At 56.0% G+C, this 22,030-nt stretch overlaps 1 protein-coding gene across 1 annotated transcript in view; it reads left to right on the top strand.

Moving 5' to 3' along the window:
- CSK (C-terminal Src kinase) overlaps nt 1-22,030 on the top strand; it is a 63,373-nt gene that overhangs the window by 39,691 nt on the left and 1,652 nt on the right. Inside the window, exons 2-12 of the mRNA XM_044450514.1 lie at nt 5,504-5,581; nt 7,303-7,416; nt 9,928-10,040; nt 10,690-10,909; nt 15,041-15,134; nt 15,228-15,293; nt 15,559-15,658; nt 17,187-17,277; nt 19,067-19,140; nt 20,451-20,646; nt 21,935-22,021. Coding sequence (XP_044306449.1) covers nt 5,567-5,581; nt 7,303-7,416; nt 9,928-10,040; nt 10,690-10,909; nt 15,041-15,134; nt 15,228-15,293; nt 15,559-15,658; nt 17,187-17,277; nt 19,067-19,140; nt 20,451-20,646; nt 21,935-22,021 — 1,170 coding nt within the window. The 5' untranslated portion in view covers nt 5,504-5,566. The remainder of the gene's footprint in view (nt 1-5,503; nt 5,582-7,302; nt 7,417-9,927; nt 10,041-10,689; nt 10,910-15,040; nt 15,135-15,227; nt 15,294-15,558; nt 15,659-17,186; nt 17,278-19,066; nt 19,141-20,450; nt 20,647-21,934; nt 22,022-22,030) is intronic.

Consider the following 22,030-nt stretch of genomic DNA (forward strand, 5'->3'; position numbering starts at 1 on the left):
CATTTCAGGTTCTGCACAAAAGTTTTGTCCTCTTGCAAAGTAGGAATGAGCCGATCCCCCTTTTTGTCCTGGGACTGATGCAGAAATGGACTCGTCGGAGCTATTTTTTCTTCTATGAAGTTTGAAAAAAGCTCAGCAAACGGTGCACTTTCCATGGTATTATTATTGGGAGCAACCATGGGGTCCAGATCCCACTGCCCCCCATGCCACATGGGGAGCGTCTCCCAGCAGTGGCAGGTTTACTCCCATCCCCGTTTAACTTACGTGCAGGAGTCATGTCGCGATCCCTTCCTCCCTACGTGTGGGTCGCAGCTGCGGCAATAATGTATGTGCTGAGCGCCCTGGGAAATGGTGCTGCCCAGGGCACCTGGCGAGGCAGTCTGGGAGAAGCGCATTTCCCAGGGCACCTGGCACCGGGTTGCTGTTTTAGCAACAGCTCCTCTGCATGGAAGGAGGTAAGAAAAAACAGCTACCTGTCGCAGCAGCCAGGTTAGGAGAAGGGCTGTGAATTAAAATGTGGGATGGTTGAGAACTGTTGTTAGCCTTGGATGCAGCTCTGAACCAGAGAGGAGCTGGAAGCAGAATACTCTCCTTTATTAGAGGCTAGTATTGCAAGTTGCCAAGTTCGTATTTTCAGCCATGGAGTTCGGTGCTATGGCCATTACTCTGCTTGCCAGTCCGTTTCCAGTCTCTCATTTTAAAGCCAGCATGGCCTCTGCTCCCAGCTTTCCTACATGCGAAGCTCCTTCCAAGCCACTTACATGCAACAGTTTAAAAAAATCCGGTTGAAATAGGTTATGTATTCGCAAGCCATCAAAAAACTGCAGCAGGCAGATAGAAATGTATTACTTTGCTTGCTTGCTTTTTATAAAGCTGTTCTTAATGCTAAATTCTCTCCTCAGTGTCACGAATATAGAGCAATAGGTATTTATAGCTAAATGGGAGGTGGACAGGTTTTTCCAAAAACAGCTGAAGAAGGCCAGGTTCTCGGCTTTTCCCAACTTACCTGGCCTTTATGATGAGCTTTCAAGGCACTGCTTTCTGGCCAATCCTCTTTGGTTGATTCTTCGTAGTGGCACCACAGTTAGTGAAAACGGGTGCTTTTGGGAAATCTTACAGACTCCCCTCTTTCCAGCCATAGACGGCTTTCGAAGACCTCTGGTTTTGAAGACCAAGTGCCTTTGGATGGACATCTAACAAAGCTTGCTTTGGTAGTTCAGTGTTCACTTTAGCGCGCCGATTCATTGTCAAGGCCGTTATTCAGCCTGGCTTCCACTTTCTCAGTGTGCTGATCACAAACGCCATGTGCTGTTTTTGGTAGCCAGGGTGGCGTCATTCAAGCGCAAGAGGAAGACAGCATCATGCTTTGGGAAATTCCAAGGTCTGCAGGCATATTTAGTGCGGGAAACCCTCCTGGAGGAGCCCCCAAAACGCCTAATGAGGGCAGTGTATGCTCATGAGCTGCGGAACGTTGGCTTGAGGAAAGCAAGAGGGACGGGGAATGGAATGGAATATCCTAGAAGAAGGCCTGGCTGGCTGGCAGAAACCCAGAGCGGGAGCATTTTGCGTTGCAGCACGATCTGGCGGGGCTCTTTTGGTGATCTATCAAGTGGAGTGCTTTGCACGAGCGTGGCCGTGGGGCACATCCGTGGCAAGCAGGGTAAAAGTGAACCGGGGGCGGTGGGTGGCTCGAAGGCCCCGGGACAGGCTGATCCTTCGGGAAGGGCAGGCTCCTCTCCTAACATCTGGCAGCCTCTGCGCCCAGCTGTCGAAGCAGCCCGAGCGGAGAGCCCTCCTCGCTTCCCCTCTCCTGCCACCCTCCCCGTCTGTGTCCCGTAAGGACGGCATCCCGGGCATCCTTGCCAGCCTGCCTCTGGGCTCGGCCGCTTGCCCACACGGGGCTTGTGCCACGCACCTGTCAAAGCAGATGCTTCGGAGCGCCAGCTTCCTATTAATAGCAGCGGCTGCGACTGGGGGCTTCCCTGTGAGAGGCTGGCAGGGCACGCCACTAAATATAGAGAATGCAGGGACGAGCCAGAGAGCGGGAATGTGGGAGGAGGACGGGGAAGGTGGGGGGCTCGAGGGAGCTGAGGCTGGCGTTGGGCCATGCGCCTTGCCGGGCTCACCCAACGAAAACTCGGGCCGCCCATGGTGGAGCAAATGGCAGGCAGGCAGGGAGGAACGTCTTCCTCTGTCGGACCCCCCCCCCCCCGCACAGTCCTCTGGTGGGGATGCAGCGCTGGCACATTTTTAAACACAGGGACACCAATGCCATCAGCCACCCCCAAATTCCCCACTCCCTCTGAATTTAACTGCAGTGCTCACAGTAGCCACGGAGGGAAATGATTTTTCCCAGCAGTAATATCTCGCTCCTCGGAGCAAAGCGAGGAATTCGGGTGTGGATTGGCCTTCGGCCGGAATGAAGACCCCGGTCTTTATGAGGAACCTGCTCCCAGTGGAGGCAAAGATGCTGGAACGGGCTTGAAATGGACCGGCACAGCTGCTCAGACTTTTGGCCTCTCTTCGGGGGAACAGTCAGAGACCGTCACAGTGAGCGCCTCTCGTTCCCATGCGCCACCACCTCGTTGCCCCTCCCTCCGCAGCCTGGAGGGGCACTTGCTTTTGCGCAGACGAGAGCTCTTCATCAGGCAGGATCTGACCAGGGAAGCAAATGGCCTGGCTGTGCTTCTCCAGGAGTTCTGCGAGAGAGAGGAGTCCAAACGCAGAAGTGGAAAACCACGGCCCGTTTGCCCAGTGCCGTTTTGCGCTCGTGTTGTTCGTGCATGGAGAGGCATTCGATGCGCCCCTCAGCATCCCGTCCAGCGCACACATCCAAGAACTAGCAAGACCCATAAAATATCCATGTGCTTTGATGTGCATCACAATTGTATACAAAGAAAAGGATTGATTGCATGCCTAATAATATAAGCAGTGCCATAAACATATATCTGAAGAAACTTCTGTAGGAGATGAATGGCTTTAAGGAGATGCATTCGAAGCTGCGAGAGCAGTAAGATACTGAGGCCATTAAATGATATGACGGAGGGACGTGCGTGTAGAGACAGTTCCGTTACAAACCCATCGAAGCAAGACCGGCCTTAATTGATCGTTCTGGGGAGAATTGCCCAAAGTCAGAGGAGAGGTGAACCGGATTTGATGCACCTCAGTGCACAGGTGTCAAAGTGGAAAGAATTAACTCAAAAGAAGAAGAAAAAAAGAGTTGACTAAAAATAGAAGTGAATGACCCGTGATTTGATTGCTCGGCTTGAGGCGCTTAAAGGGCTGCGGAAACGATGGCGCGCTGCATTAATTTTTAAAAAGCCCTTCAGTTTGTATCACTGCAGGTGCTGTGAGCAACTTCAAAGGAAGAATGCCGCCGCGTTCACTCGGAAAAGGATGGGCGAGGGCGGGCAGGGCGGGCGGTGCTTTGGACTACAGCTCCCATCAGCCCCAGCCAGTGCTCGGGCGTGACTGGAGCTCTCACAGTGCAAAATGTCTGGAAGGGCCCCTGTGGCCGAGGAGGGACGGTCGTGTCCCCCATCCTGCGTGGACGCCGAGTCGGTGCGAGTGGAGGAAAGGGCCCGGTCCTGCCCGGGGCGTCCTGAGGGCTCTGTTCCCTCCCTCCCCTGCGCTGCGGGGGCTACGATAGCTGCGGTTCTTTGGTGACAGTTGCCTGGTTCACACCACCGCTGCAGCCTCTGGTGGCCGCCGTGGCTTGTGCTGTGTGTGGCAACGGTTTGGATCCTTCAGCCACCCCAGTGGAGTGTTGCTGTGCCTTGCCGTGACGTCTAAGCCTGGGCAGCAGGGGTGGTACAGCAGACCGTGGGTGAACCGAGGGTTGTCTAACCCTCCACCCCCGTTGCTGCTGCCTGCGATTAGATGATGCGGCTACCCATGAGGCCCTCCCCACTAAAGGGTGAATGTTCTAAAGGGAAGCCAACAAGTATGGCAGCCCACCGAGGGTTAAATAAAGCACGATGGGCTGGAACAGTTGTGTGAACGCCCCTAGTGTATTGTGGGGAGCAGTTATAATTCGAAGTATTTTGGGGTGGCTGGCCTTGGATTAAATCCTGTTTCTTCACAAAAGGCTGCATGACCTTGTGCTTTTGGACTCTCCCAGGAGGTGTGTCTGCACACAGGTCAAAAAGCCCTGCTCCCCCCCCGGCCCCCCGCCGGTCTCCCCTTTCCGGAGCAGGGGCAGGGCAGACGCAGAGCAAGAAGCAATCTTGCTTGGCTCCCAGTTTGTTGACTTCCTGCCTCTGCAGGAGCAAATCAACACGATTCACATTCACCCCGCCGGTGCCGTTTAGCGAAAGCTACGGCTCGCTGCCAACGGAAGCCTTGCGCGGCTCCTTGGGGATGCAGCCAGCGGCCGGCCGCGCCTCCTTCGGGAACCGTCATCTCGGCCAGCTTTCCCCTTGCGATCAATGTGGCTCTAATGGATCCTCAGCGTTTCCCGAAGATGCCCATCCATCAGCCACACTGAACGTTGCAAAATCAAGCATATGTCGGAGGAAGTTTGAGAGCGTGACGCTCTGACTGCTTCTCTTTTATTTGGGATGAACGACAGAGCTGGGACTTGGGGGTTCTGCTGCCCCGAGAGTGACGTGGCTGATGGAAGGTGGGTCAGCAAAAGTCGTTCTCCTGGGATGTCCTGCCTGAGCCACGAGGGCGGTGGGAAGCCTCTTCCACTGCCCATGGAAGAGAGACGGTTGCTGACTCATCTAACCAGGGATACGGAGCCCCAGTGTGTTCTCCACTGCAGAATCTGTCCAGATATAAATCTGCAACAGTTTTCCCGTGCAAACTGCACCCTCTCTTTCCAGTTTCCTTTTCATTTGGGAAACCAAAATGCACCAGAGAATACAATACATCCCAGGACCTGTTGATCTGTCCATTGGAGGCTGTCTTTGGGCCCCCGAACAAAACCAATCTGTATAAGTGCGCTGGTCCACACCACAGGGTGTCAGTGGAGAAGCATTTTCCTTGCCTAATTTCTTAGGGGGTTAGAAAATCAACCCATATGAACAACAATAATGGTTTGACAGTTTATGATACTGTTTCAGTGTCTGGACTGTAAGGCACACTTCTTTACACCACAGACACATTTCTGAGCTGGGGGCTGGTGGGTAAGTTGGCAACCATGTCTGCCCAAGAATGGCGCTGAGGATTTGAAAAGAAAAGTCGAGATCATGACATTTTCCCTCTCCGTTCCCTTCCAAACCCCGGATTAAAAATCTGATGCATCCTTGCGATTGGCACCCAGACGGTGGCGGGTGGTGGGGAGCGAGGAACAGTGAGATTGGCATTCTCCGTCTAAGTGCAGAGAAAGCATGTGGCCCTGCACAGTGAGAGAGGAAACAGATTAAAGGATGCTTTTAAAAACCCACAGCACTCTCCTAGTGTTCCCAGGCTGCTGAAGCGCTTCTCTTGGGCGAGAGCAGAGAGCACACGTGAACGCAAGAGGCAGACCCTGACCTCAACCTCCTTCTTTCTCATCTAGGTCTCATGGTACCAAGTGACGTGTCCTTCTTGTGAGATCCAGTCCCCGGAACCTCCTGAGAAAATGTCAGGAGTCCAGGTAAGGGCTGAGCCTGGGAGCTGGGGGAAAATATTCCACTGCATTTCCTCCCTCCCTCCCTCTCTGAATTTAAAAACGGCTTTCACTATTTTGCAGAAAGGCTGCTCAGGGCCTTCTGGATGTTCTGGGCTTCAGCCCCTGTTATCGCTGACAGGTGGCTATGCTGGCTGGGGCTGATGGGGGTTGCAGTCAAAAACATGGGCACTCAGGCTGCAAGGTCAGAGCTCGGTGGCCAAATACACGCTTTGTTTGCAGGCATGCCTTGCTTCAAGGACAGCCCTTTCCAATCGATGGATGAGGGAGAATTTGACGGGGCCAGTCCCTTTTTGGCTGGAGGGCTCAGAAAGGCTCTGCCTGGCAGAGGGGACGGGTCACCTGGGCTCAGAGGGCTTCTTTCCGTGGGATTGCCCCTCTCGTCTCCACGTGAGGTGGAGGGGTGTCGCCAAGAGGCAGGTCTGCAAGCCGCAGCAGCGTTTGGCCGGCCCAAACTGGGTGTCGATTCAGGTCAGGGCTGGTTCGCGGCGTGGCAACGAGGGAGCTCCACCCCAGAGGCCCATGTTTGCATTTTCTCAAAGGACCACAGATCGCTGTGGTTTTCTTGTCAAAGCAGAAATGCTCATTCTGAAAACAGTACTTAATTCAGAGCTTGGCCGGCACATGGGGGGCAGCGACGTCGAGAGTTTTGCCACTGCCTGTTCGAGCTTGGACAGGGGGCCGAATGGATGATCAGCACATGCCTGGGACATCCTTCGCTTGCAGGGCTTCATTCAAGAGCCGTGCAAAGAGGGGGGCCTCCTGTGGTGGAGGGGCTCTGACGCCTGCACGACATCCTGGATTTATGGTTAAGTAGACTTAGCCTTGCCAAGCTGCGCCCGTCCTGAGCACCCTGCAGAGCTCTCGTTCGCCGCCTGCCCTTCTGCCACACCTTACACAAAGTGGCAGCCAGCCAGCCAGGTGGGAAGGAGCCCACCTGGCGGATTTTGGTTACAGCTCCCATCGGGGCCGGCCAGCGGTGCTGATGAGCCGGGATTGTGGGGGTGGGAGCCCAGGAACAGGTGGAGGGCACAGCTTCCGTGGCTCCTTGAAAAGTCTTGGGGCGCATCAGACCCCCACCAGGTGCCCCAGTTTAGCACAGCCCTGTGCCCCGTTGTGGGAATAATCCTGCCCTTTGCCTGAGTGCCTTAAACCCACGGAGAGGGGCTTGGAACCGTGGGCCATGGAATAGGGAGTGCACCATGGAATAGGGAGTGCACCTCCCTATTTTAAATGCAAGTGCTTCTGCACACGGCCCCCGATGGCATTGGCCGCTCGGAGAGGGATCCCCTCTTGAGAAGGAAGCAGGGGTGCCTCTTCTAAGAGGGGCCGCTGCTGCAAGAGAGCCATGCCCCATCTAGAGAGAAAGCAAATGCGTCTCCCTGTGCTTCCCACCCGTCATCGTAATAAGCACTCGAACCAGCTCGCAGCATTCTCCTTCCGCTCTCAGCCTTATCCCCTCAACAACAGCCCTGCGAGGTACGCCGGGCTCGGTCTGTGGCTTGCCCGGGGGCTCCATGGCCGAGCAGCAACCTGGATCTCCCGAGTCCCAGACATGCCCTGAACCCCCGTACCCCCGTGGCTCTCTGCTCTCGCTTCCCTCTGCCCCGTGTGGGCCCTGGCTCCTTTCCCGCACATGATGATGCAAAACAGGCTCGGAAGTGACGCCTGCCCTCTTCCCCCAACAGGCCGTCTGGCCTTCTGGTACGGAATGCATTGCCAAGTACAACTTCCACGGCACAGCGGATCAGGACCTCCCGTTCAGCAAGGGCGATGTCCTCACCATCATCTCGGTCACAAAGGTAATCGATTTGTCCCTGCCCGACGCCGAAGGAGCGTGCCCACCCTGTTCCTTTCAGCAAAGCCTCTGGACTAGTTCCTTACCCAGAGCTTTCTCTCTTTATGCCCCCATCCCTCCTGCGAGTTTCCCTGGGGACGTTCGCTGCATCCTTGAAGCAGTGACCATCTTCTCCCACCCCCCAGAAAAGACTGGGGGGCGGGGGGGGCGGAAAAATGTGGGGGAAAGCTCCCACCCTGCGTTTTCTAAAACCTCTGGGGAAAATGGTAAAGAGGGTGCTGTCTATGCTTTTAGGAGAGCTTTTCCAGCTCCCCCATATTTTCTGCTTTTACCTTTTGTCCCTAGAGCAGTGGTGGCGAACCTCTGGCACATGGGCCACGGTGGGCACGCAGAGCCCTCTCTGTCGGCACACGAGCCAAGCCGCCCCAGCAGCCGAGCATCGGAGAGCAGCGCACACAGGGGCCATGCGCAGGCTCGGAAGGGAGTGGCGGCGCCAGGCGATGACGTCACAAGCCGCGACTCATCAGCCGCAACCCGTCCGAGCTTTCGCATGGCCAGTCAGTGTGCTGCCAAGGATATATGTATATTTCCTTGGACTGGCTGTGGGTTGCTTTTAGTTTAGAGAAAGGTTTCAGGTTAGATTTCAGTTTCCAGGTTAGATTGCAGTGTTGGCACTTTGTGATAAATAAGAGGGTTTTGGGTTGCAGTGTGGGCACTCGGTCTCTCAAAGGTTCGCCATCCCTGCCCGAGACCTTTGGCTTCTCTAGCTGCGAGAAAAGCCATCATCCACTCAATGCTGTGCACCTTGCCACATTCGAAGCATTCCTGGAATATTCCTAGGACTGCTTGCATCGCGTATTTCTAACTAGTCACATGTTACAGCAAAGCACGTCCAGTAAAATACAAATGAACCCTTGTGTGTGTCGGATCCCACCTGAGAACAAGTCCTGAACTGGCACCCAGGAGATCAGTCACACATGCAGCTGGATGGAGAGTGAAGGGCCGCCTGGAGGCCACGGCAAAGAAGGCCCTGCTTCCAGGAGCTGCCCACTCCACCTCTGGAGCTGGGGGTGCCCGGAATAGGGCCCTGGGGCAGTGCCAGCTGCTCTGTGGGTCCCAGTGCAGTCCCTGCCTGCCAGGATGTGAGCCTTTGCACACTTCCAGATGTCTTCGGAGGGCTGTGTCACCCACGGCACTGGGACCAGTATAGCACAGTGGCAGGCAGTGGGTGAGCGTGGAGAGGTGGTCCTAGCCAGATCTGAGGACCCCCAGTTCTGTAGGCAGAAAAGAAAAACTGGATTGCTTTGCTGAAAACAGGCAGGAATGTTGCGCTCATTCGCATAAAATGGAATCGGGCAGCCCCCCATCTGCACGTGGAAATGACCCCCAGGTGTCGGGGTACCTGGACAAAGTGGGCTGCCTGGCAAGGCCTTTGCTCCAAGGCTTCCTCATCAGCATCGGTGTTTGGGGAAGGAGGGTCATTCGAAAGGCTTCTCACGAGCACAACCTTTTGGAGCCTGCTATGAAACATTGTTTACATCTGCACCTTCCAGCAGGTTCCCTGTACAGCGGTGGCCTTGCCTTTCTCCTCAGCAGCCTGGGAAGGGGAAGGGAAGTGCCATGCATTTTAATTAAGAGCGAGTGTTATTTAAAGTTCCTTTGGAAAGTGAGTCAGTCGGTCAGGTCCCAGCGAGAGGAGCTGCGTGGCTTGCCATCACTCCGTGCCCGGAACAGCAGAGCGCTGTCTGCACTTGATGCGGGCTCTCTGGATGCGAGCGGCCCATCCACTCCCACCTGGTTGTAGGTGGGATCTGGGCATTTCCTACAAATCAGGTGTGGGCCACAGTGGGAGGTCGGTGGAGGGGGGTGCTCCCCACCCCTCCTCTCTTTGGGTGCAGCCAAACCAAGACTCAATGGAAGCAAAGCTAAAGGTTTTTAAAAGGTAACGAAGCTCCAGGTTTGTCCCAAGGGTCAAATTTTGCTTGCAGGTAAGCTCACCTTGACTCTCTGGCCGTGCCTTGGCAGCTACGGGTGCCATTGCAGGGGGAGTGGGGGCTGCGTGAGCCAGCTGTTCCCCACCCCTGCCATCCGTCCTTTGCTGGTACCCTGTGAGGGAGCCGTGGGTAGCTCTGACCGATGGGACATGCTGCCTCCCCTGGGGCATTTTCACTGGAAAAGAGCGGAGCAGCCGTGGGGCCTGGCATGGGCTGCCAGAGGTGCCCTCTCCCACGAGGGCCGCGCCACGTTTCCCCAGCTTTCCTGGCCGCCTTGGCCCTCTCTCTGCCTCCGAGGCCAGGAGACGAAGAGGAGCCACGGGGAGAGGCCAGGACCGTGTGACCCCATGGCGGAAGCACGGCGGGGAGCCGTGGGCGCAGCCTCAGAGAGAAAGCCGCTGGGAGGGGCGCACGCTGAGCAGGAGGGGCGCTTGCCCGCCGACTGCCTGGCTTTGGAGGGGGGAGCAGCCCCTCTTGCGCTTGACTCACCCGCTGGTGCTCACGACTGTTTCCATCCCCAGGATCCGAACTGGTACAAAGCGAAAAACAAGGTGGGCCGTGAGGGGATCATCCCGGCCAACTACGTGCAGAAACGGGAAGGCGTGAAAGCTGGAATCAAGCTCAGCCTGATGCCGTGAGTAGGACTGGGAGAGGTGCCCCGTGGTGCTGCGGGTTAGTGGTAGAGTCCCTGCCCTGCGCTGGGGCTGTATCGGAGGTGACTTTCGGCTGTTTTTGGCCAGGGTTTGCCCCGTTCACACCTTCTGGGCTGAATGCAGCCTCCGATCCGATCTGGGGTGCTTTTTCCAGCTGGCAGGGTGAGGCATGGGCCAAGGAGAGGGAAAAAAGCTCAGCCGCATGTGCGCCCTGGGATGGGAACGTGTGCACTTTGGAAGGGTTCACATGAACATGCTTTAATCAGTGTGCAAAGCGTGTGCCCATTTCTGAGATGGGCACAGTTGAGGCTTGCATCAGGGGAAAGACACACAGATTCCCATGTAAAAAAACCAAACACCAAAGTTCAGTTTGATGCAGGCTTGATCTGGGAAATGTTGCTGGTTCGCACCGCCTGTGTTTACCCGCGGAGGCTCCCCAGTTCTGTCTGGGGGGGTTGGGAAGGGACCCTGCCCAGAGCTGCCAGCCCGTGTCCTCCCCGGAGCGCACACGGCGAGCACTGCACAAGAGCTTGGGCGCAGCGTGGGTGCCATGCAAGCCGCCCCAGCCCCATGCCCAAGCTGTCTCCCTCTCAGCACCCCCAAATCTCTCCCCGCCCCTCTCGTCCCCAGCTGGTTCCACGGGAAGATTACGCGGGAGCAGGCGGAGAGGCTGCTCTACCCTCCCGAGACAGGCCTCTTCCTGGTGCGCGAGAGCACCAACTACCCGGGCGACTACACGCTCTGCGTCAGCTGCGAAGGGAAGGTGGAGCATTACCGCATCATCTACTCCTCCAGCAAGCTCAGCATCGACGAGGAGGTGTACTTCGAGAACCTCATGCAGCTGGTGGAGGTGAGGCTGAGCACCCCTCCGGAGCCCGCGTCGGAGTGGCCGGAGGTGGGCGCGGATGGGCGAGGGATGTGCGGGCAGCGCTTCCCCACGTCATCTCCGTTGTGTAAACAGGCAGGCTCACGCAGGTGAACAGAGGCGTATTCAAGACCCCTCAGGCAACTTCAATTCCATCATCCTCGCAGTGATGGCATCCGATTTTGCATGAGTGCGTCGATTGTTGTGTCAACTCGGAGCTGCACAAATACGCTTTTTTGCACAAGTGCACTCCCCCAAAATGCGTACTTTGAGGCTTTCGTCCATGGGGGAAGGCAAAGTCTAGGTCTGCAGGTTTCTAGTTTTTGCATTTTTCTGTGACCGAATGTGGGGAAAATTACGCAACATTACAAAACGTGGTCCGCAGGTTTGCAGAACTGTGAAAAGCTGGTCACGGAGGAGTCTGCAGGTTAAGATTCCTAGGAATTCAGAGCTCGTTTCAGGCTGGTCTGGCTTTCTCCAGCATCCCTGTCCAGCTATGCCACAGTGGGAATCTGGAGGCCTTCGGTGTGCGGAGTGGGTGACCTGTTTCCGAACTGTGGTCGGCAGCTCAGATCAGTGAGAGAGAAGTGGTGCTCAGCCCCGCCGGAGCCCTGGAGCCAGAGGGGGTAGCGCACGCCGAGCGAGCGCCTGCCTATCCTCAGTGGCTGGCTTAGCACCTTCCTTAGCAACCTCGACTGCATTTGGATGGAAATCTGCCTTTCAGATCTTCCATCTGCTCGTTTGCATGTATCGCTCCCCCCTTCCCGTTCACTCCCGCTGCGCTACGCTCCACGCTGGTCCGGGGGACACGCCGGCGCATCCGGCAGCAGTCAGATGCCCACGGATGGATGGAACAATTTACGCTTTCTTTATCTGTAAACTAGATATCCAGCTCTTCTGGTGCCTCGACAGTGCTCAGGCAGTTCACGCCACTGCCAACCCCAGTACACTATGTTTCACGCACACGTGTGTGTGTGTGTGTGTGTGTGTGTGTGTGTGTGTGTGTGTGTACAGTGGTGCCAAGCAGAGACCGCGGAGGGAGGCAGTCTGGCAGCAAAAGCTTGCTGGGTTCCAAAAGCCTTCTCGGCCAAAGGCATCCAGAGACTGGGGCCACCGGTACTTCCCAGTTATTCAGCAAAACTTGGGGCAGCCCCCGAAAAGGCCCTGTCTCAGGTCACCCTCCACCGTGGCTTGACGTTCCCCTGGACGGCCTGTGCGACTGTCCCCGGGGAAGGGAGTGGTTGCTGCTGTGGTGGTGTGTGACAGTCAGTTCTGAAGGACTGGTCTTGCTGGGAGAGACCCTGTGTCGAGTCCCAGCTTTGGAGAGACGTGTTGCTCGCTCGCTCGCTCGCTCTCTTGTGCAAGAGCGAGCCACCCCAAAGCCCATGGCATGACCACAGCTGGACAAATGGCGTCCCTTCCACAGCTGCGGGGAGCTTCGCCACTGGGCTCAGAAGCAGCAGGGAAGCCCGAAGCAGGGAAGGCGCTGGCGTTGTCCCTGCGGGTAAAAAGGCCCCCGCTTCGGCCCTGTGGGCCCCGGTCCCACTGCAGCGCTGCTTGTTCGCCATTCCTGGCTGCCTCGGCTCAGTGCGGGGGGGGGGGCGCTTTGGTCAGATGGCTTGTGCATAGCCACCCACAGGCGCACGCACCCTTGCGCGCGCTCCGTCTGTCCCTGCCTGCCTGCCTGCCGGTCTGGCGTGCGCGTGCGTGCGTGTGTGTGGGCGGGCATGCGCCAGGCTGCTTGGTCACAGTCTGTGAAGTTCAGACATGCAGAATATTTCCTGTCTTTGACATGGTTCGGCAGAGACAGGAAGACGCTGTGAGCAATTCTGAAAATGCAGTTGGTGCGGGTCCGGTTTCGGTGGGCGGGGCAACATGCAAGCTGGTAACGGTGGTGCAGGGCGTGATGGACAGCTCGAGGGAGACGCAGCCTGCCTTCCCCAACCTGGTGCCCTCGCAATGCCTTGGAATTTGACACCGTGGCCAATGGTTAGGGCTGCCCGTCCGGTATTCCTCTCCTGTCTCTGTTCTTTGGCCCTTTGCTCCTATCTCTGGTCTCTCCTGTGTGCCTCTGGCTTGTAAGACGCCTGGGGCAGAGACCTGTTCTTTTTGTGCTTGGTCCAGTGCCCTGTGCAAAGATTCTGTGGTTTGAGCAGTGTTGCTGTTATTTATTTATATTATTTATTTCAAGCTTGCGTATCCCGCCCTTCACTATGTCTCAGGGTTGTTATTACGACAGTTAACACCAGCCTAGCTTCACGAGGGGCACAACTTACCAGCCAACTAGCTTTGCAAGCTTCAGCAAGCCTAGATCTCTCCCCCGACTCCTATCACCCCCAGCCAGCAGGAGATGATGGGATTTGCAGTCCAGCGCATCCGGGCAGCATCCCCTTGGGGTCGAGGGGAGAGGAATCATCTGCCCCACGGGAACTGCTGTTTTCCTCTTGCTGGGTGCAAAGATGGTGCAAACCAGAAGCCAAGCTCTCAGCGGGGTGAAGCTGCGGGGAGCTGAGCTCGGCCTCGTGGCGCCCCCTCGTGGGGAGACCGCGCCATGGGAACTGGTCCTGGTGCGCAAACGGATGGAGGATCTTCTCGGTGCCGGGAGCGCAGGAAGCTGCCGAGCACCGGGTCCTCTGCACGGACGGCCAGCAGCTCCCGGCATCTCAGGCAGGGGTCTCCAGCCCAGGCCTGTCCAGAGATGCTGTGGACTGAACGTTGCACCCTGATCCGAAGCAGGAAGGAAAAGGCCTACCCGGAGTACTTTATTTTATTTTCTGGGTTTTTACGTGTGCTTTTCCACCCAGAGGATCTTACGCAGAGTACCCTTCGGACAGACTCTGCTCTCTGGCTTAGTCTTAAATGGCACAACGCAAAAGGAAGAAAGGAACTGGGCGAGGAGGAGTCATGCAAACTCGGGCGCACGTTGTGAGCCTCGGTGTTCCCAGAGGCGTTCTTTCTGGCAGGGAAGGGAAGACGAGGTTCTTTCGTTGCCGGCCTGGGTTGCTCCCTGCTTGCAGAGTCATGGCCCCTGCTTCCTGGGCGGCTGGTCGAGGTCCAGGCTGCATGGATGATGCCCATCCATGCACAGGCTGGAAGCCACCTCTTAAAATGGCCCAAGGAGCAGGCGTAACTGTTCCATGTGCCTGCGTGAAAAGGAACTCGAGAATCAAACCTTCTGGGTGATGGAAGGGATCAGATATGAATCGTGATTATTCAGCTCGGTGTGGCAGCACTTGCAGTCTGAGTGATGTTTCAGATCATCGGAGGAGACCGACGTCGCCTCCAGGGTGGGCCTTTTTAGTAGCGGTGCCCCCCCCCGGGAAGACCCTTCCCCACGCAGGTCAGGAATCGGAAGACGCAGCATGTTGCAGATGCCTCCTGGAGGTGCACTCGATCACCCAGGCGTTCTCCAGTTTACATGATTCTGCTTGGATCGATCGTGCGGCTTGAGTGTTGCAGGCAAAGGTTCTGCATTCTTCTGATCGAAATGGGTCTGAGTACTGCATTCAGTTTCCATGATTTAATACTGGAGAACCAAAGAGGGGTTGTGGTTTAGCAGGATTGGCCTTCGCTACGATCGCTGGGTGACGTTGGCCCGACACTGCCTCTCTGCCTAGCCTACCTCGCAGGGTTGCTGTTGTGAGGATAAAGTGGTGAGGAAGAGAGCTTTGTAAGACTCCTTGAGTTTCTTGCTAGAGGAGGAGAGTCAGGGTATTGATGATGATGATGATGATGATGATGATGATATTTGAAATCAAATTTAATGTCTGTATATGGACTGTTCAGAGGTGTTATGCCATTTAAGCAGCAAGCCAATTAATTAATCAATATGTTAAAGCAGTAGACGTACTTGAAGCTTGCTGGGGTTGGATCCAGGCTAAGGCCACAATTCGGTGCAGTGGAGCGGTCCCGAGGACGCCTGTGTGGGGCCATGTGGCTCGTTGGACCAGCTGAGTCCCCTTGGAGTCCGTGGGGCCGCAGCTAGTCAGGCCCAACTTTGTCCCGTGGATTTTACTCGGGAATGAAGCCTGGATACGGTCCATGAAATCATGTTGCTGGCGTGGAAATGTGAACACAAGCTCTCTTCCTCTCCCCCTCCTCTGTCCGCAATGGCAGCACTACACTTCGGACGCTGATGGACTCTGCACGCGTCTCATGAAACCAAAGGTCATGGAGGGCACCGTAGCTGCTCAGGACGAGTTCTCGCGCAGTGAGTCCCGCAGGAGGATGGGCTGGGGCCTTTGGGCACCTTGTGGGGTGGCGCTGCCTTCACGGTCTTCCTCGTGTCTCCCCCTCCTCCCAGGCGGATGGTCGCTCAACATGAAGGACTTGAAGCTGCTGCAGACGATCGGCAAAGGCGAGTTTGGAGGTGAGTCGTCCGGGATGGCAGGCCGTGTCTCTTTCCTCTCCCTTTCCTCTTTCCTCTTCACGCTGGGGGGATCCAGACTTCGGAGTGCACTGGCGAATTTCTCCAGGAGACGAGGGTCGGAGCCCAGCTTGACCGCAGGGGCAGCTGGCTTCCCTGGAGCGGCTTGGCTGCTCACTGTTGGAAACAGTATGCTTGGCTCGAGGGACCCTTGTGCAGGAACATCCGTGTCTCCCATCCCGAACCTCGGCCTGTCCTCCTCTTGCAGACGTGATGCTCGGCGACTACCATGGGAACAAGGTTGCTGTGAAGTGCATTAAAAACGACGCCACTGCGCAGGCCTTCCTGGCCGAGGCCTCGGTGATGACGTGAGTGCCGGCAGCACCGCCCTGACGGAGGGCGGGCGAGTGGGAGGGACAGGAGCTTGCCCGCCGGGCTGAGGTTGGCTGAACTGCCCCGGCTTCCCCTGCAAAGCAGCCTTGAAGTCGCGACCTGTGGCTGAGGGTCCCAGATTGCAAACTGAGAACGTCCCTGGGGAAAGCCACGGTAGTTAAACTGGTTTTTCCAAGGTGAGGACTTCCAGGACGAGGAATGGGGGTTCGGGAGGTGCAGGTGCCGCTGTTCTCGCCTCTCCCTGCCCTGGAAAAAGTGTGGTGGAAGACTGTCGTTGCTTCGAGCCCGGGATGGCATTGGCAGCCTGGGATTTCCTGTGCTAATATTAGCAAGGATTCCCTTCCTTTGGCTCCAGTCCCCAGTAAGAGAGGGGAGGAAGGCAGGCAGTTCCCATGCCAGAATGAGCAAAGGTCTCCCTTCCGTATTCTCCCGTCTCGGAGATCAGAGGGTCCTTGCACTAGCAAGAGAAACCCCGGGGAAACCAGAGAGAGAGCTGGCGTGGGAATGGAGGCGTTTATCTCCAGTCTCTGCTGAGCGGGGGAATGGACAGAAGCGCCTGGATTTCTGAAAGTGCAGCCCTCGGGGTCAGAGTGGACTTCTTCTGTGAGGGCAGGATTTGGATTAGATTATTTTTGGAGCATTTCCTTGAATTGAAGCCTCCTAACCTGGTATCCCAAGACCCCCGTTCAAGCTTAATTTACTCCAAAGGACCCTCAACGCCCCTGCCCACAAGGCTCCTTTCCCCTCCTGTCCCACTAATCTTTGACGCAGATTTCCAAAGTTAACCCATCACCATCCGATTATGTTATGCGGAGTAATTTAGTTCCCATAACTAATTCTAAACTGGACTTGAAAGGGTTTGGAGAATATTTCCTGAATTAATTTTCTTCGGCAGACTGATCGACTGCTTTTCACCCAAGGCTCCTGAAAGGGTATACCGAATTCTTTAAAGTATTGATATCGAAGCCACTTTCTTTGATACTCAAAAATGAAACAAAGCAACTCCTTTAAAAATAGCAGAGCACGGAGCACGAACGGTGGTGCATGAATTGGCAGGATTGGCTCCTCCCAAACCATGATTTTGAGTTGATTCCAGAATGTCGTTAAGGGGGATGATGCATCAGGAAGCCACAGAGATGCACTTTCATTGGTGGGCGCTGGTCTTTCTTATCTGTCCTCTGCACTCCAGCCTGTTTTGGAGAGACCTGTTCTCCCCTGCGGAGGAAGGTGGGACGCGCTCCAGCGGAGCCAAGCTCAGGGAACCAAGGTTCAATTTGGATGCCAGGAAGCACTTCCTGGCAGTCAGGACCCCGAGGGTGTGGAACGGGCTTCCCCGGGAGGTGGCTGAGGCCCCATCGGTGAGGGTGTTCAAGGATAGGCTGGACGTCCACATGGTGGGCATGTCGTGAGCGGAGCCGGCTGGAGCCAGGGGTCAGACTAGATGGCCCGGGAGACCCCTTCTGCCTCGCTCAGTTTCTGTGTTTGTGTGTCTCGATTTTGCAGGCAGCTGCGGCACAGCAATCTCGTGCAAATGCTGGGGGTGATTGTGGAGGAGAAGGGCGGTCTCTACATCGTCACAGAATACATGGCCAAGGTAGGAGCTGCCGGGCACTTGCTGGGTGGCCAGAGGCTCCTGGACCGCCCCCTCCAGGCGATTCTTGTCCTAGAAACAGAGCTGCACCCGTGGTGTCTCGTGGGCCACCCCAGCCGGGGCTGCAAGACTCAAACACAGGCTCTGGTCTGGGGTCCCCTTTTTGGTCCTCCTTACTTCGCGTCTGTTCCTCTTCCTCATGCTCAGCCATGGTTCTTGCAAGAAGCTGTTTCCCCCTCTGCTTTCCTCCTGCCTCGGTGCTGCGCCAGAGCACTCCTTTTCGGAGCGCTCCTTAGCATCTCACGGGGCTTCCTTTCGGGGGGGGGGGCACATCCCTGCCACTGTGGTGGAGAGACTGCACTCTGCTGCTTGCTCGTGGCCCTGAAGGCAGTGGCGTAGTGGCACCTGGGTCCACAGGGACGTCGTGCCAGCGCTTCTTTGCAGTCAAGGCTGCTGGCATCTTCCGCCACCCCTTCACCGTTCCCAGCTCACTGATCATTTGCTGCAGTCCTCACAGTAGCAGGGGAGAGATTAAAATCACCAGAAGGAAATAGATTCCCGTCTGTGTTGTGCAGTGTTCCTGCATGGCTTGCTCTTGTAGGAGCAACTACGATAGATGAGCTTTGAAAAAGGACTGCTCGTGATGGAGGTGAAAACTTAGGAAAGGAATTTGGAAATTCAAGAGAGGGGGAATTTAAGAAAGATGGAGAAAGATTAGAAAGGATCTAGAGGGGGCAATAAAAATGACCCAGGGTTTGGAAACACTGCCCTGTGATGAGAGACTGAGAAAACTGGGCATGTTCAGCCTTGAGAAGAGAAGACTGAGGGGGACATGAGATCCCTCTATAAAGGCCTCAAAGGCTGCCACAAAGAGGAAGGCTGAGATCTCTTCCTGCTGATGCCAGAGTGCAGGACACGGAATAATCAAGTCAAGCTGCAACAACCCAGATTCAGGCTGGACATCAGGAGAAGCTTCCTCACGGTCAGAGCAATACGGCAGGGGAACCAGCTGCCTGGGGAGGTGGGGGGGCTCTCCCCCACTGGGGGCATTCAAGGCAAAACTGGACAGCCCTCTGAGTGGGGTGTGTGACTTGGCGTCCTGCAACAGCAGGGGGTTGGACCTGATGGCCTTCATGGCCCCTTCCAACTCTACCATTCAGTGATTCTATGAACTGCTAGAACGGAACTGGTGAATTGAACCTGCACTGCAGCCTCAGTTTTTGGACACCCCTTTTGGGGATTGTCGTGGTTAGAACGTGCCCTTCCAATGTGGAGTTTCGTTTCTCTTGCTGTCCAGGACGGTGGGATGGATGGGATAGACTGGCAACGTCTGGCTCTGTCTGGGCCATAAGAGTGCACTTCCCGATGCGTGACTCTTGGCATCTTGCGTCCGTCCTCTTAAAATATTTTACTTGGCTGGCTGACTCGGGCGGTGAAATGTTTGCTGCTGGGGCGAACCGGGGTCTGACAAGACACGTGGAGAATGCCTCCTGCTTCGTGGGGGCGAGCGCCACTCCCACCAAGCCCCACAACTTACCTTCACTCAGTCACCCGCTGAGCTTCTTGCCAAATGGGCTCTGAAGTCCCGATCGCGGCACCACACTGGCGGATGCACGAATGAGAATTTAGCCTTGCAGAAGGGCTTGGAGAGGCCTCACGGGTCTCTGTTTTTACTGGGCCTGTTCCTTTTCCTGAGAGGCTGTGGATTTCTGGACTGGGGGAGCGGTGATCCGAATTTGCTCCCGTCACTAATCCTGTCTCCTCCCCGCACCTCCCTTCTCTTTGTTTGCAGGGAAGCTTAGTCGATTACCTTCGCTCTCGAGGGAGGTCTGTGCTGGGTGGAGAATGCCTGCTAAAATTCTCCTTGTAAGTGGGCACCTCAGCTGCTGCTCTGCGTTCCGTGTAAAGCCCGACATGCCGGTTCCGTGCTTGCACAAGCAACACGTTGCGCATGTGTGACTTTGGCTGGCTGCAAAGTTTTGCTCTTTATCATTTGCCATTGTTTATTCCTTTATTTGATCTATCTCCCATTCTTCCTTGCCAATGCCCGGGACAGACAACAGCCTATTTAAGGCACAAAGTGCATTGAAGTCATGGCTCTAAAGTACCAAACTTGGAACAGGAGAGAGTAAAGCCATCTACACAACCGATGAGTCATTAAAAACAAACAAGAGGTTTGCTTCTACCCCCAAAGCCTGCAGAAATAATTAGATCTTTAACTGGCAGCGAAGTGGCAACAGTGCAGGGGCCATATCTCGCCTGGGGGAGAGTTCCAGCACCAGGGTGCAGCCACCAACAAGGCCCTGCGATGTGTGGCGGCCACAAAAGCTGTTTTCCACAAGGGCAGCACAAGCGGAGTCCCCCCGGCTGATCTTGATGCCCAGGCTGGTCATTGTCGGGGTCGCCTGGCCTGGTAACAGATCCTGTTCTGCTCAGAGGTTCATATGCTAGTACTAATACCGCAAATTGGGCCCAGTGCAGAGACTGCAAAACTATGCTCAGGTTTCACTTCCCTGTCAGTACATGGGCAGAAGGGTTCTGGATTGCCTGCAAGGGAAGTCCGGCACAGAAAGCATGGCGTGGCCTCATGGCCAGAATATGGAATCGTGTTGCCACGTTAATACACGCTTTAAAGAACGGCACTAGACTTGGTTTCATGGCATTCTCTAGCCCAGTTCCAGGACCAGTCCAAGCACACTCTTAATTCTGTATATTTATTAAAAACTGGCAACAAAAGGGAATCTCTAACCCATCTGCCTCTCTAACCTTAGCAAATCTGAGTGGAGATGTGAGATCATTGTTCTATGAAACACTGTCCTGGCAAGGATTTGGATACTGGGGGAATTAATGTGCCTTTTGCCGCAAGGAGTGGGTGCGACCACGGATTGCTTTCCATGCTGGGTGGGGGGGGGGGGGCTGAAATCCGGAGTGGCCTCTAGAAATGCCTTGTTTAAAAACACACAAGAACCGAGCGCTGTGCAGAAAAACAGCAGCAAGATGAAGCCAAAGGCTCGATTCTCCTTTTCGAGAGACGGCCGGGCAAGGATGCTCCAAAAACCTAGAGGTGACAACCAGACCCCCCAGCTCCACCATAGGAAAGAACTCAGCTGGGGTGTCCCCCTTTCTCAGGGCCCCCGCTCCCCTGCCAGCCCCCACAGCTCGCTCTCTTTCCACAGAGACGTCTGCGAAGCCATGGCGTACCTGGAGGCCAACAACTTCGTTCATCGAGACCTGGCAGCGCGGAACGTGCTGGTCTCGGAGGACAACATCGCCAAAGTCAGTGATTTCGGGCTGACGAAAGAAGCCTCTTGCACCCAGGATACGGGCAAGCTACCGGTGAAATGGACGGCGCCAGAAGCACTTAGAGAGAAGGTGAGTGCGGCCTGTGGGCCTGATCCAGACCCGCGGTGGCAGCGGCAGCGGCCTCCTTCCGGTGCAGTTGATCCGATGCAGGAGTGGCGTGCTCAGCCCGTGGCCTCCACCCCTGCCAGGGGTCCCACCGTGGTTTCCCACCCCAACCTCCAGAAGAGGAGGAGAGGCGCTCCTCTCAGCTGGATATGGAATCCGCTTGGGATTTACACGCCTCCACAGAGGAAACGTGGGGAAACCCTCACCTCGTTCTCCCCCGGCTGGTCATGACCATTCTTGGGCTTTCTTTTCCGTGTTGCTCCTGCTATCCCGTGCGTTTTCCACAGAGTCCTCAGCTGCCCCTTAAGATGCATTCTGTGGCTCCGCCGGCAGTGCAGACAGCCTGGAGAGCCAGCGTCTAAGGCTCCGGAAGCATGCGCCGCTCCTTCAGAACTGGAACAGGGCTCAGCTCAGAGAGGGTGCCAGGCCTTGGGGGCCGGGGAAGGAGGCTGCGGCTCGGAGGACGCGCCCTGGCCAGGAGAAGCTATGGCTTAAGCAAAGCCCCTTTCTGCCAGGGGTGCAGACCCTCCCTCCGTCCGAGGGCCAAGTTGCACTGGGAGAATCTCTCGCCAGCCACGTGGCGGCGGTGGGTGCAGCTGACGGCACGGAAGGTCGGCCTGAACGCAGAACGGGCAGGGACCAAAACAGGATATTTTAGCTTGAAGCTCTGATGAAGCGCTGGCTTAAAAGCCGGTCAGCCAAGCCCTTGGAGAAGGCTTTTAGAATGGGGGTGGGGGAATCCAGACCAAATCAGGAGAAATTGGGCTGGATCAGGGCAAGCAAGGATGCTTGGCTCGGTGGTCCTCCCCGGTCCCTGTGACTGCTCAATACCGCTTGCTTTGACTGCACTCGCACAGGCTAGGAGAGGCCCCGACTCGTAGTGGGGGCTGCATTTGGAATGGGGGGAATTATGCTCGGCTCTTAGGTTACCTGGGCAGTCAGGGCTGAGAAAATTCGCAGGACGCCCTTCAGCTGCTTCTTAAAGAGGGAGATGCTCCCCAGGAGCTGAGGAAGTGGCGAAAGCGATCATGCGGACGGCTGTCGGGGGCGCAAAGAGAACTCGGGCAGTTTGATTTCCATACCAAGGAATGGTCCCTGGGGAATTCAATGCCTTTGGGCGGAACTAAAGCCCAGAGGCCTTGGAGGAGGCAGACCGGGCAAATTCTGGTCTCCTGCTCCTGCTCGCTTGGCCCCCCTTTCTCTGTGTTTGGCCCCCCGGCTTTGACAATGAACTGTTCTTTTATCTTGGCAGAATTTTTCCACCAAGTCGGATGTATGGAGCTTTGGGATACTTCTCTGGGAAATCTACTCCTTCGGTCGAGTGCCTTATCCAAGAATTGTAAGTTGG

The sequence above is a fragment of the Varanus komodoensis genome, unplaced genomic scaffold, assembly GCF_004798865.1.
Source record: "Varanus komodoensis strain SLA01 unplaced genomic scaffold, ASM479886v1 scaffold67, whole genome shotgun sequence".
NCBI lineage: Eukaryota > Metazoa > Chordata > Lepidosauria > Squamata > Varanidae > Varanus > Varanus komodoensis.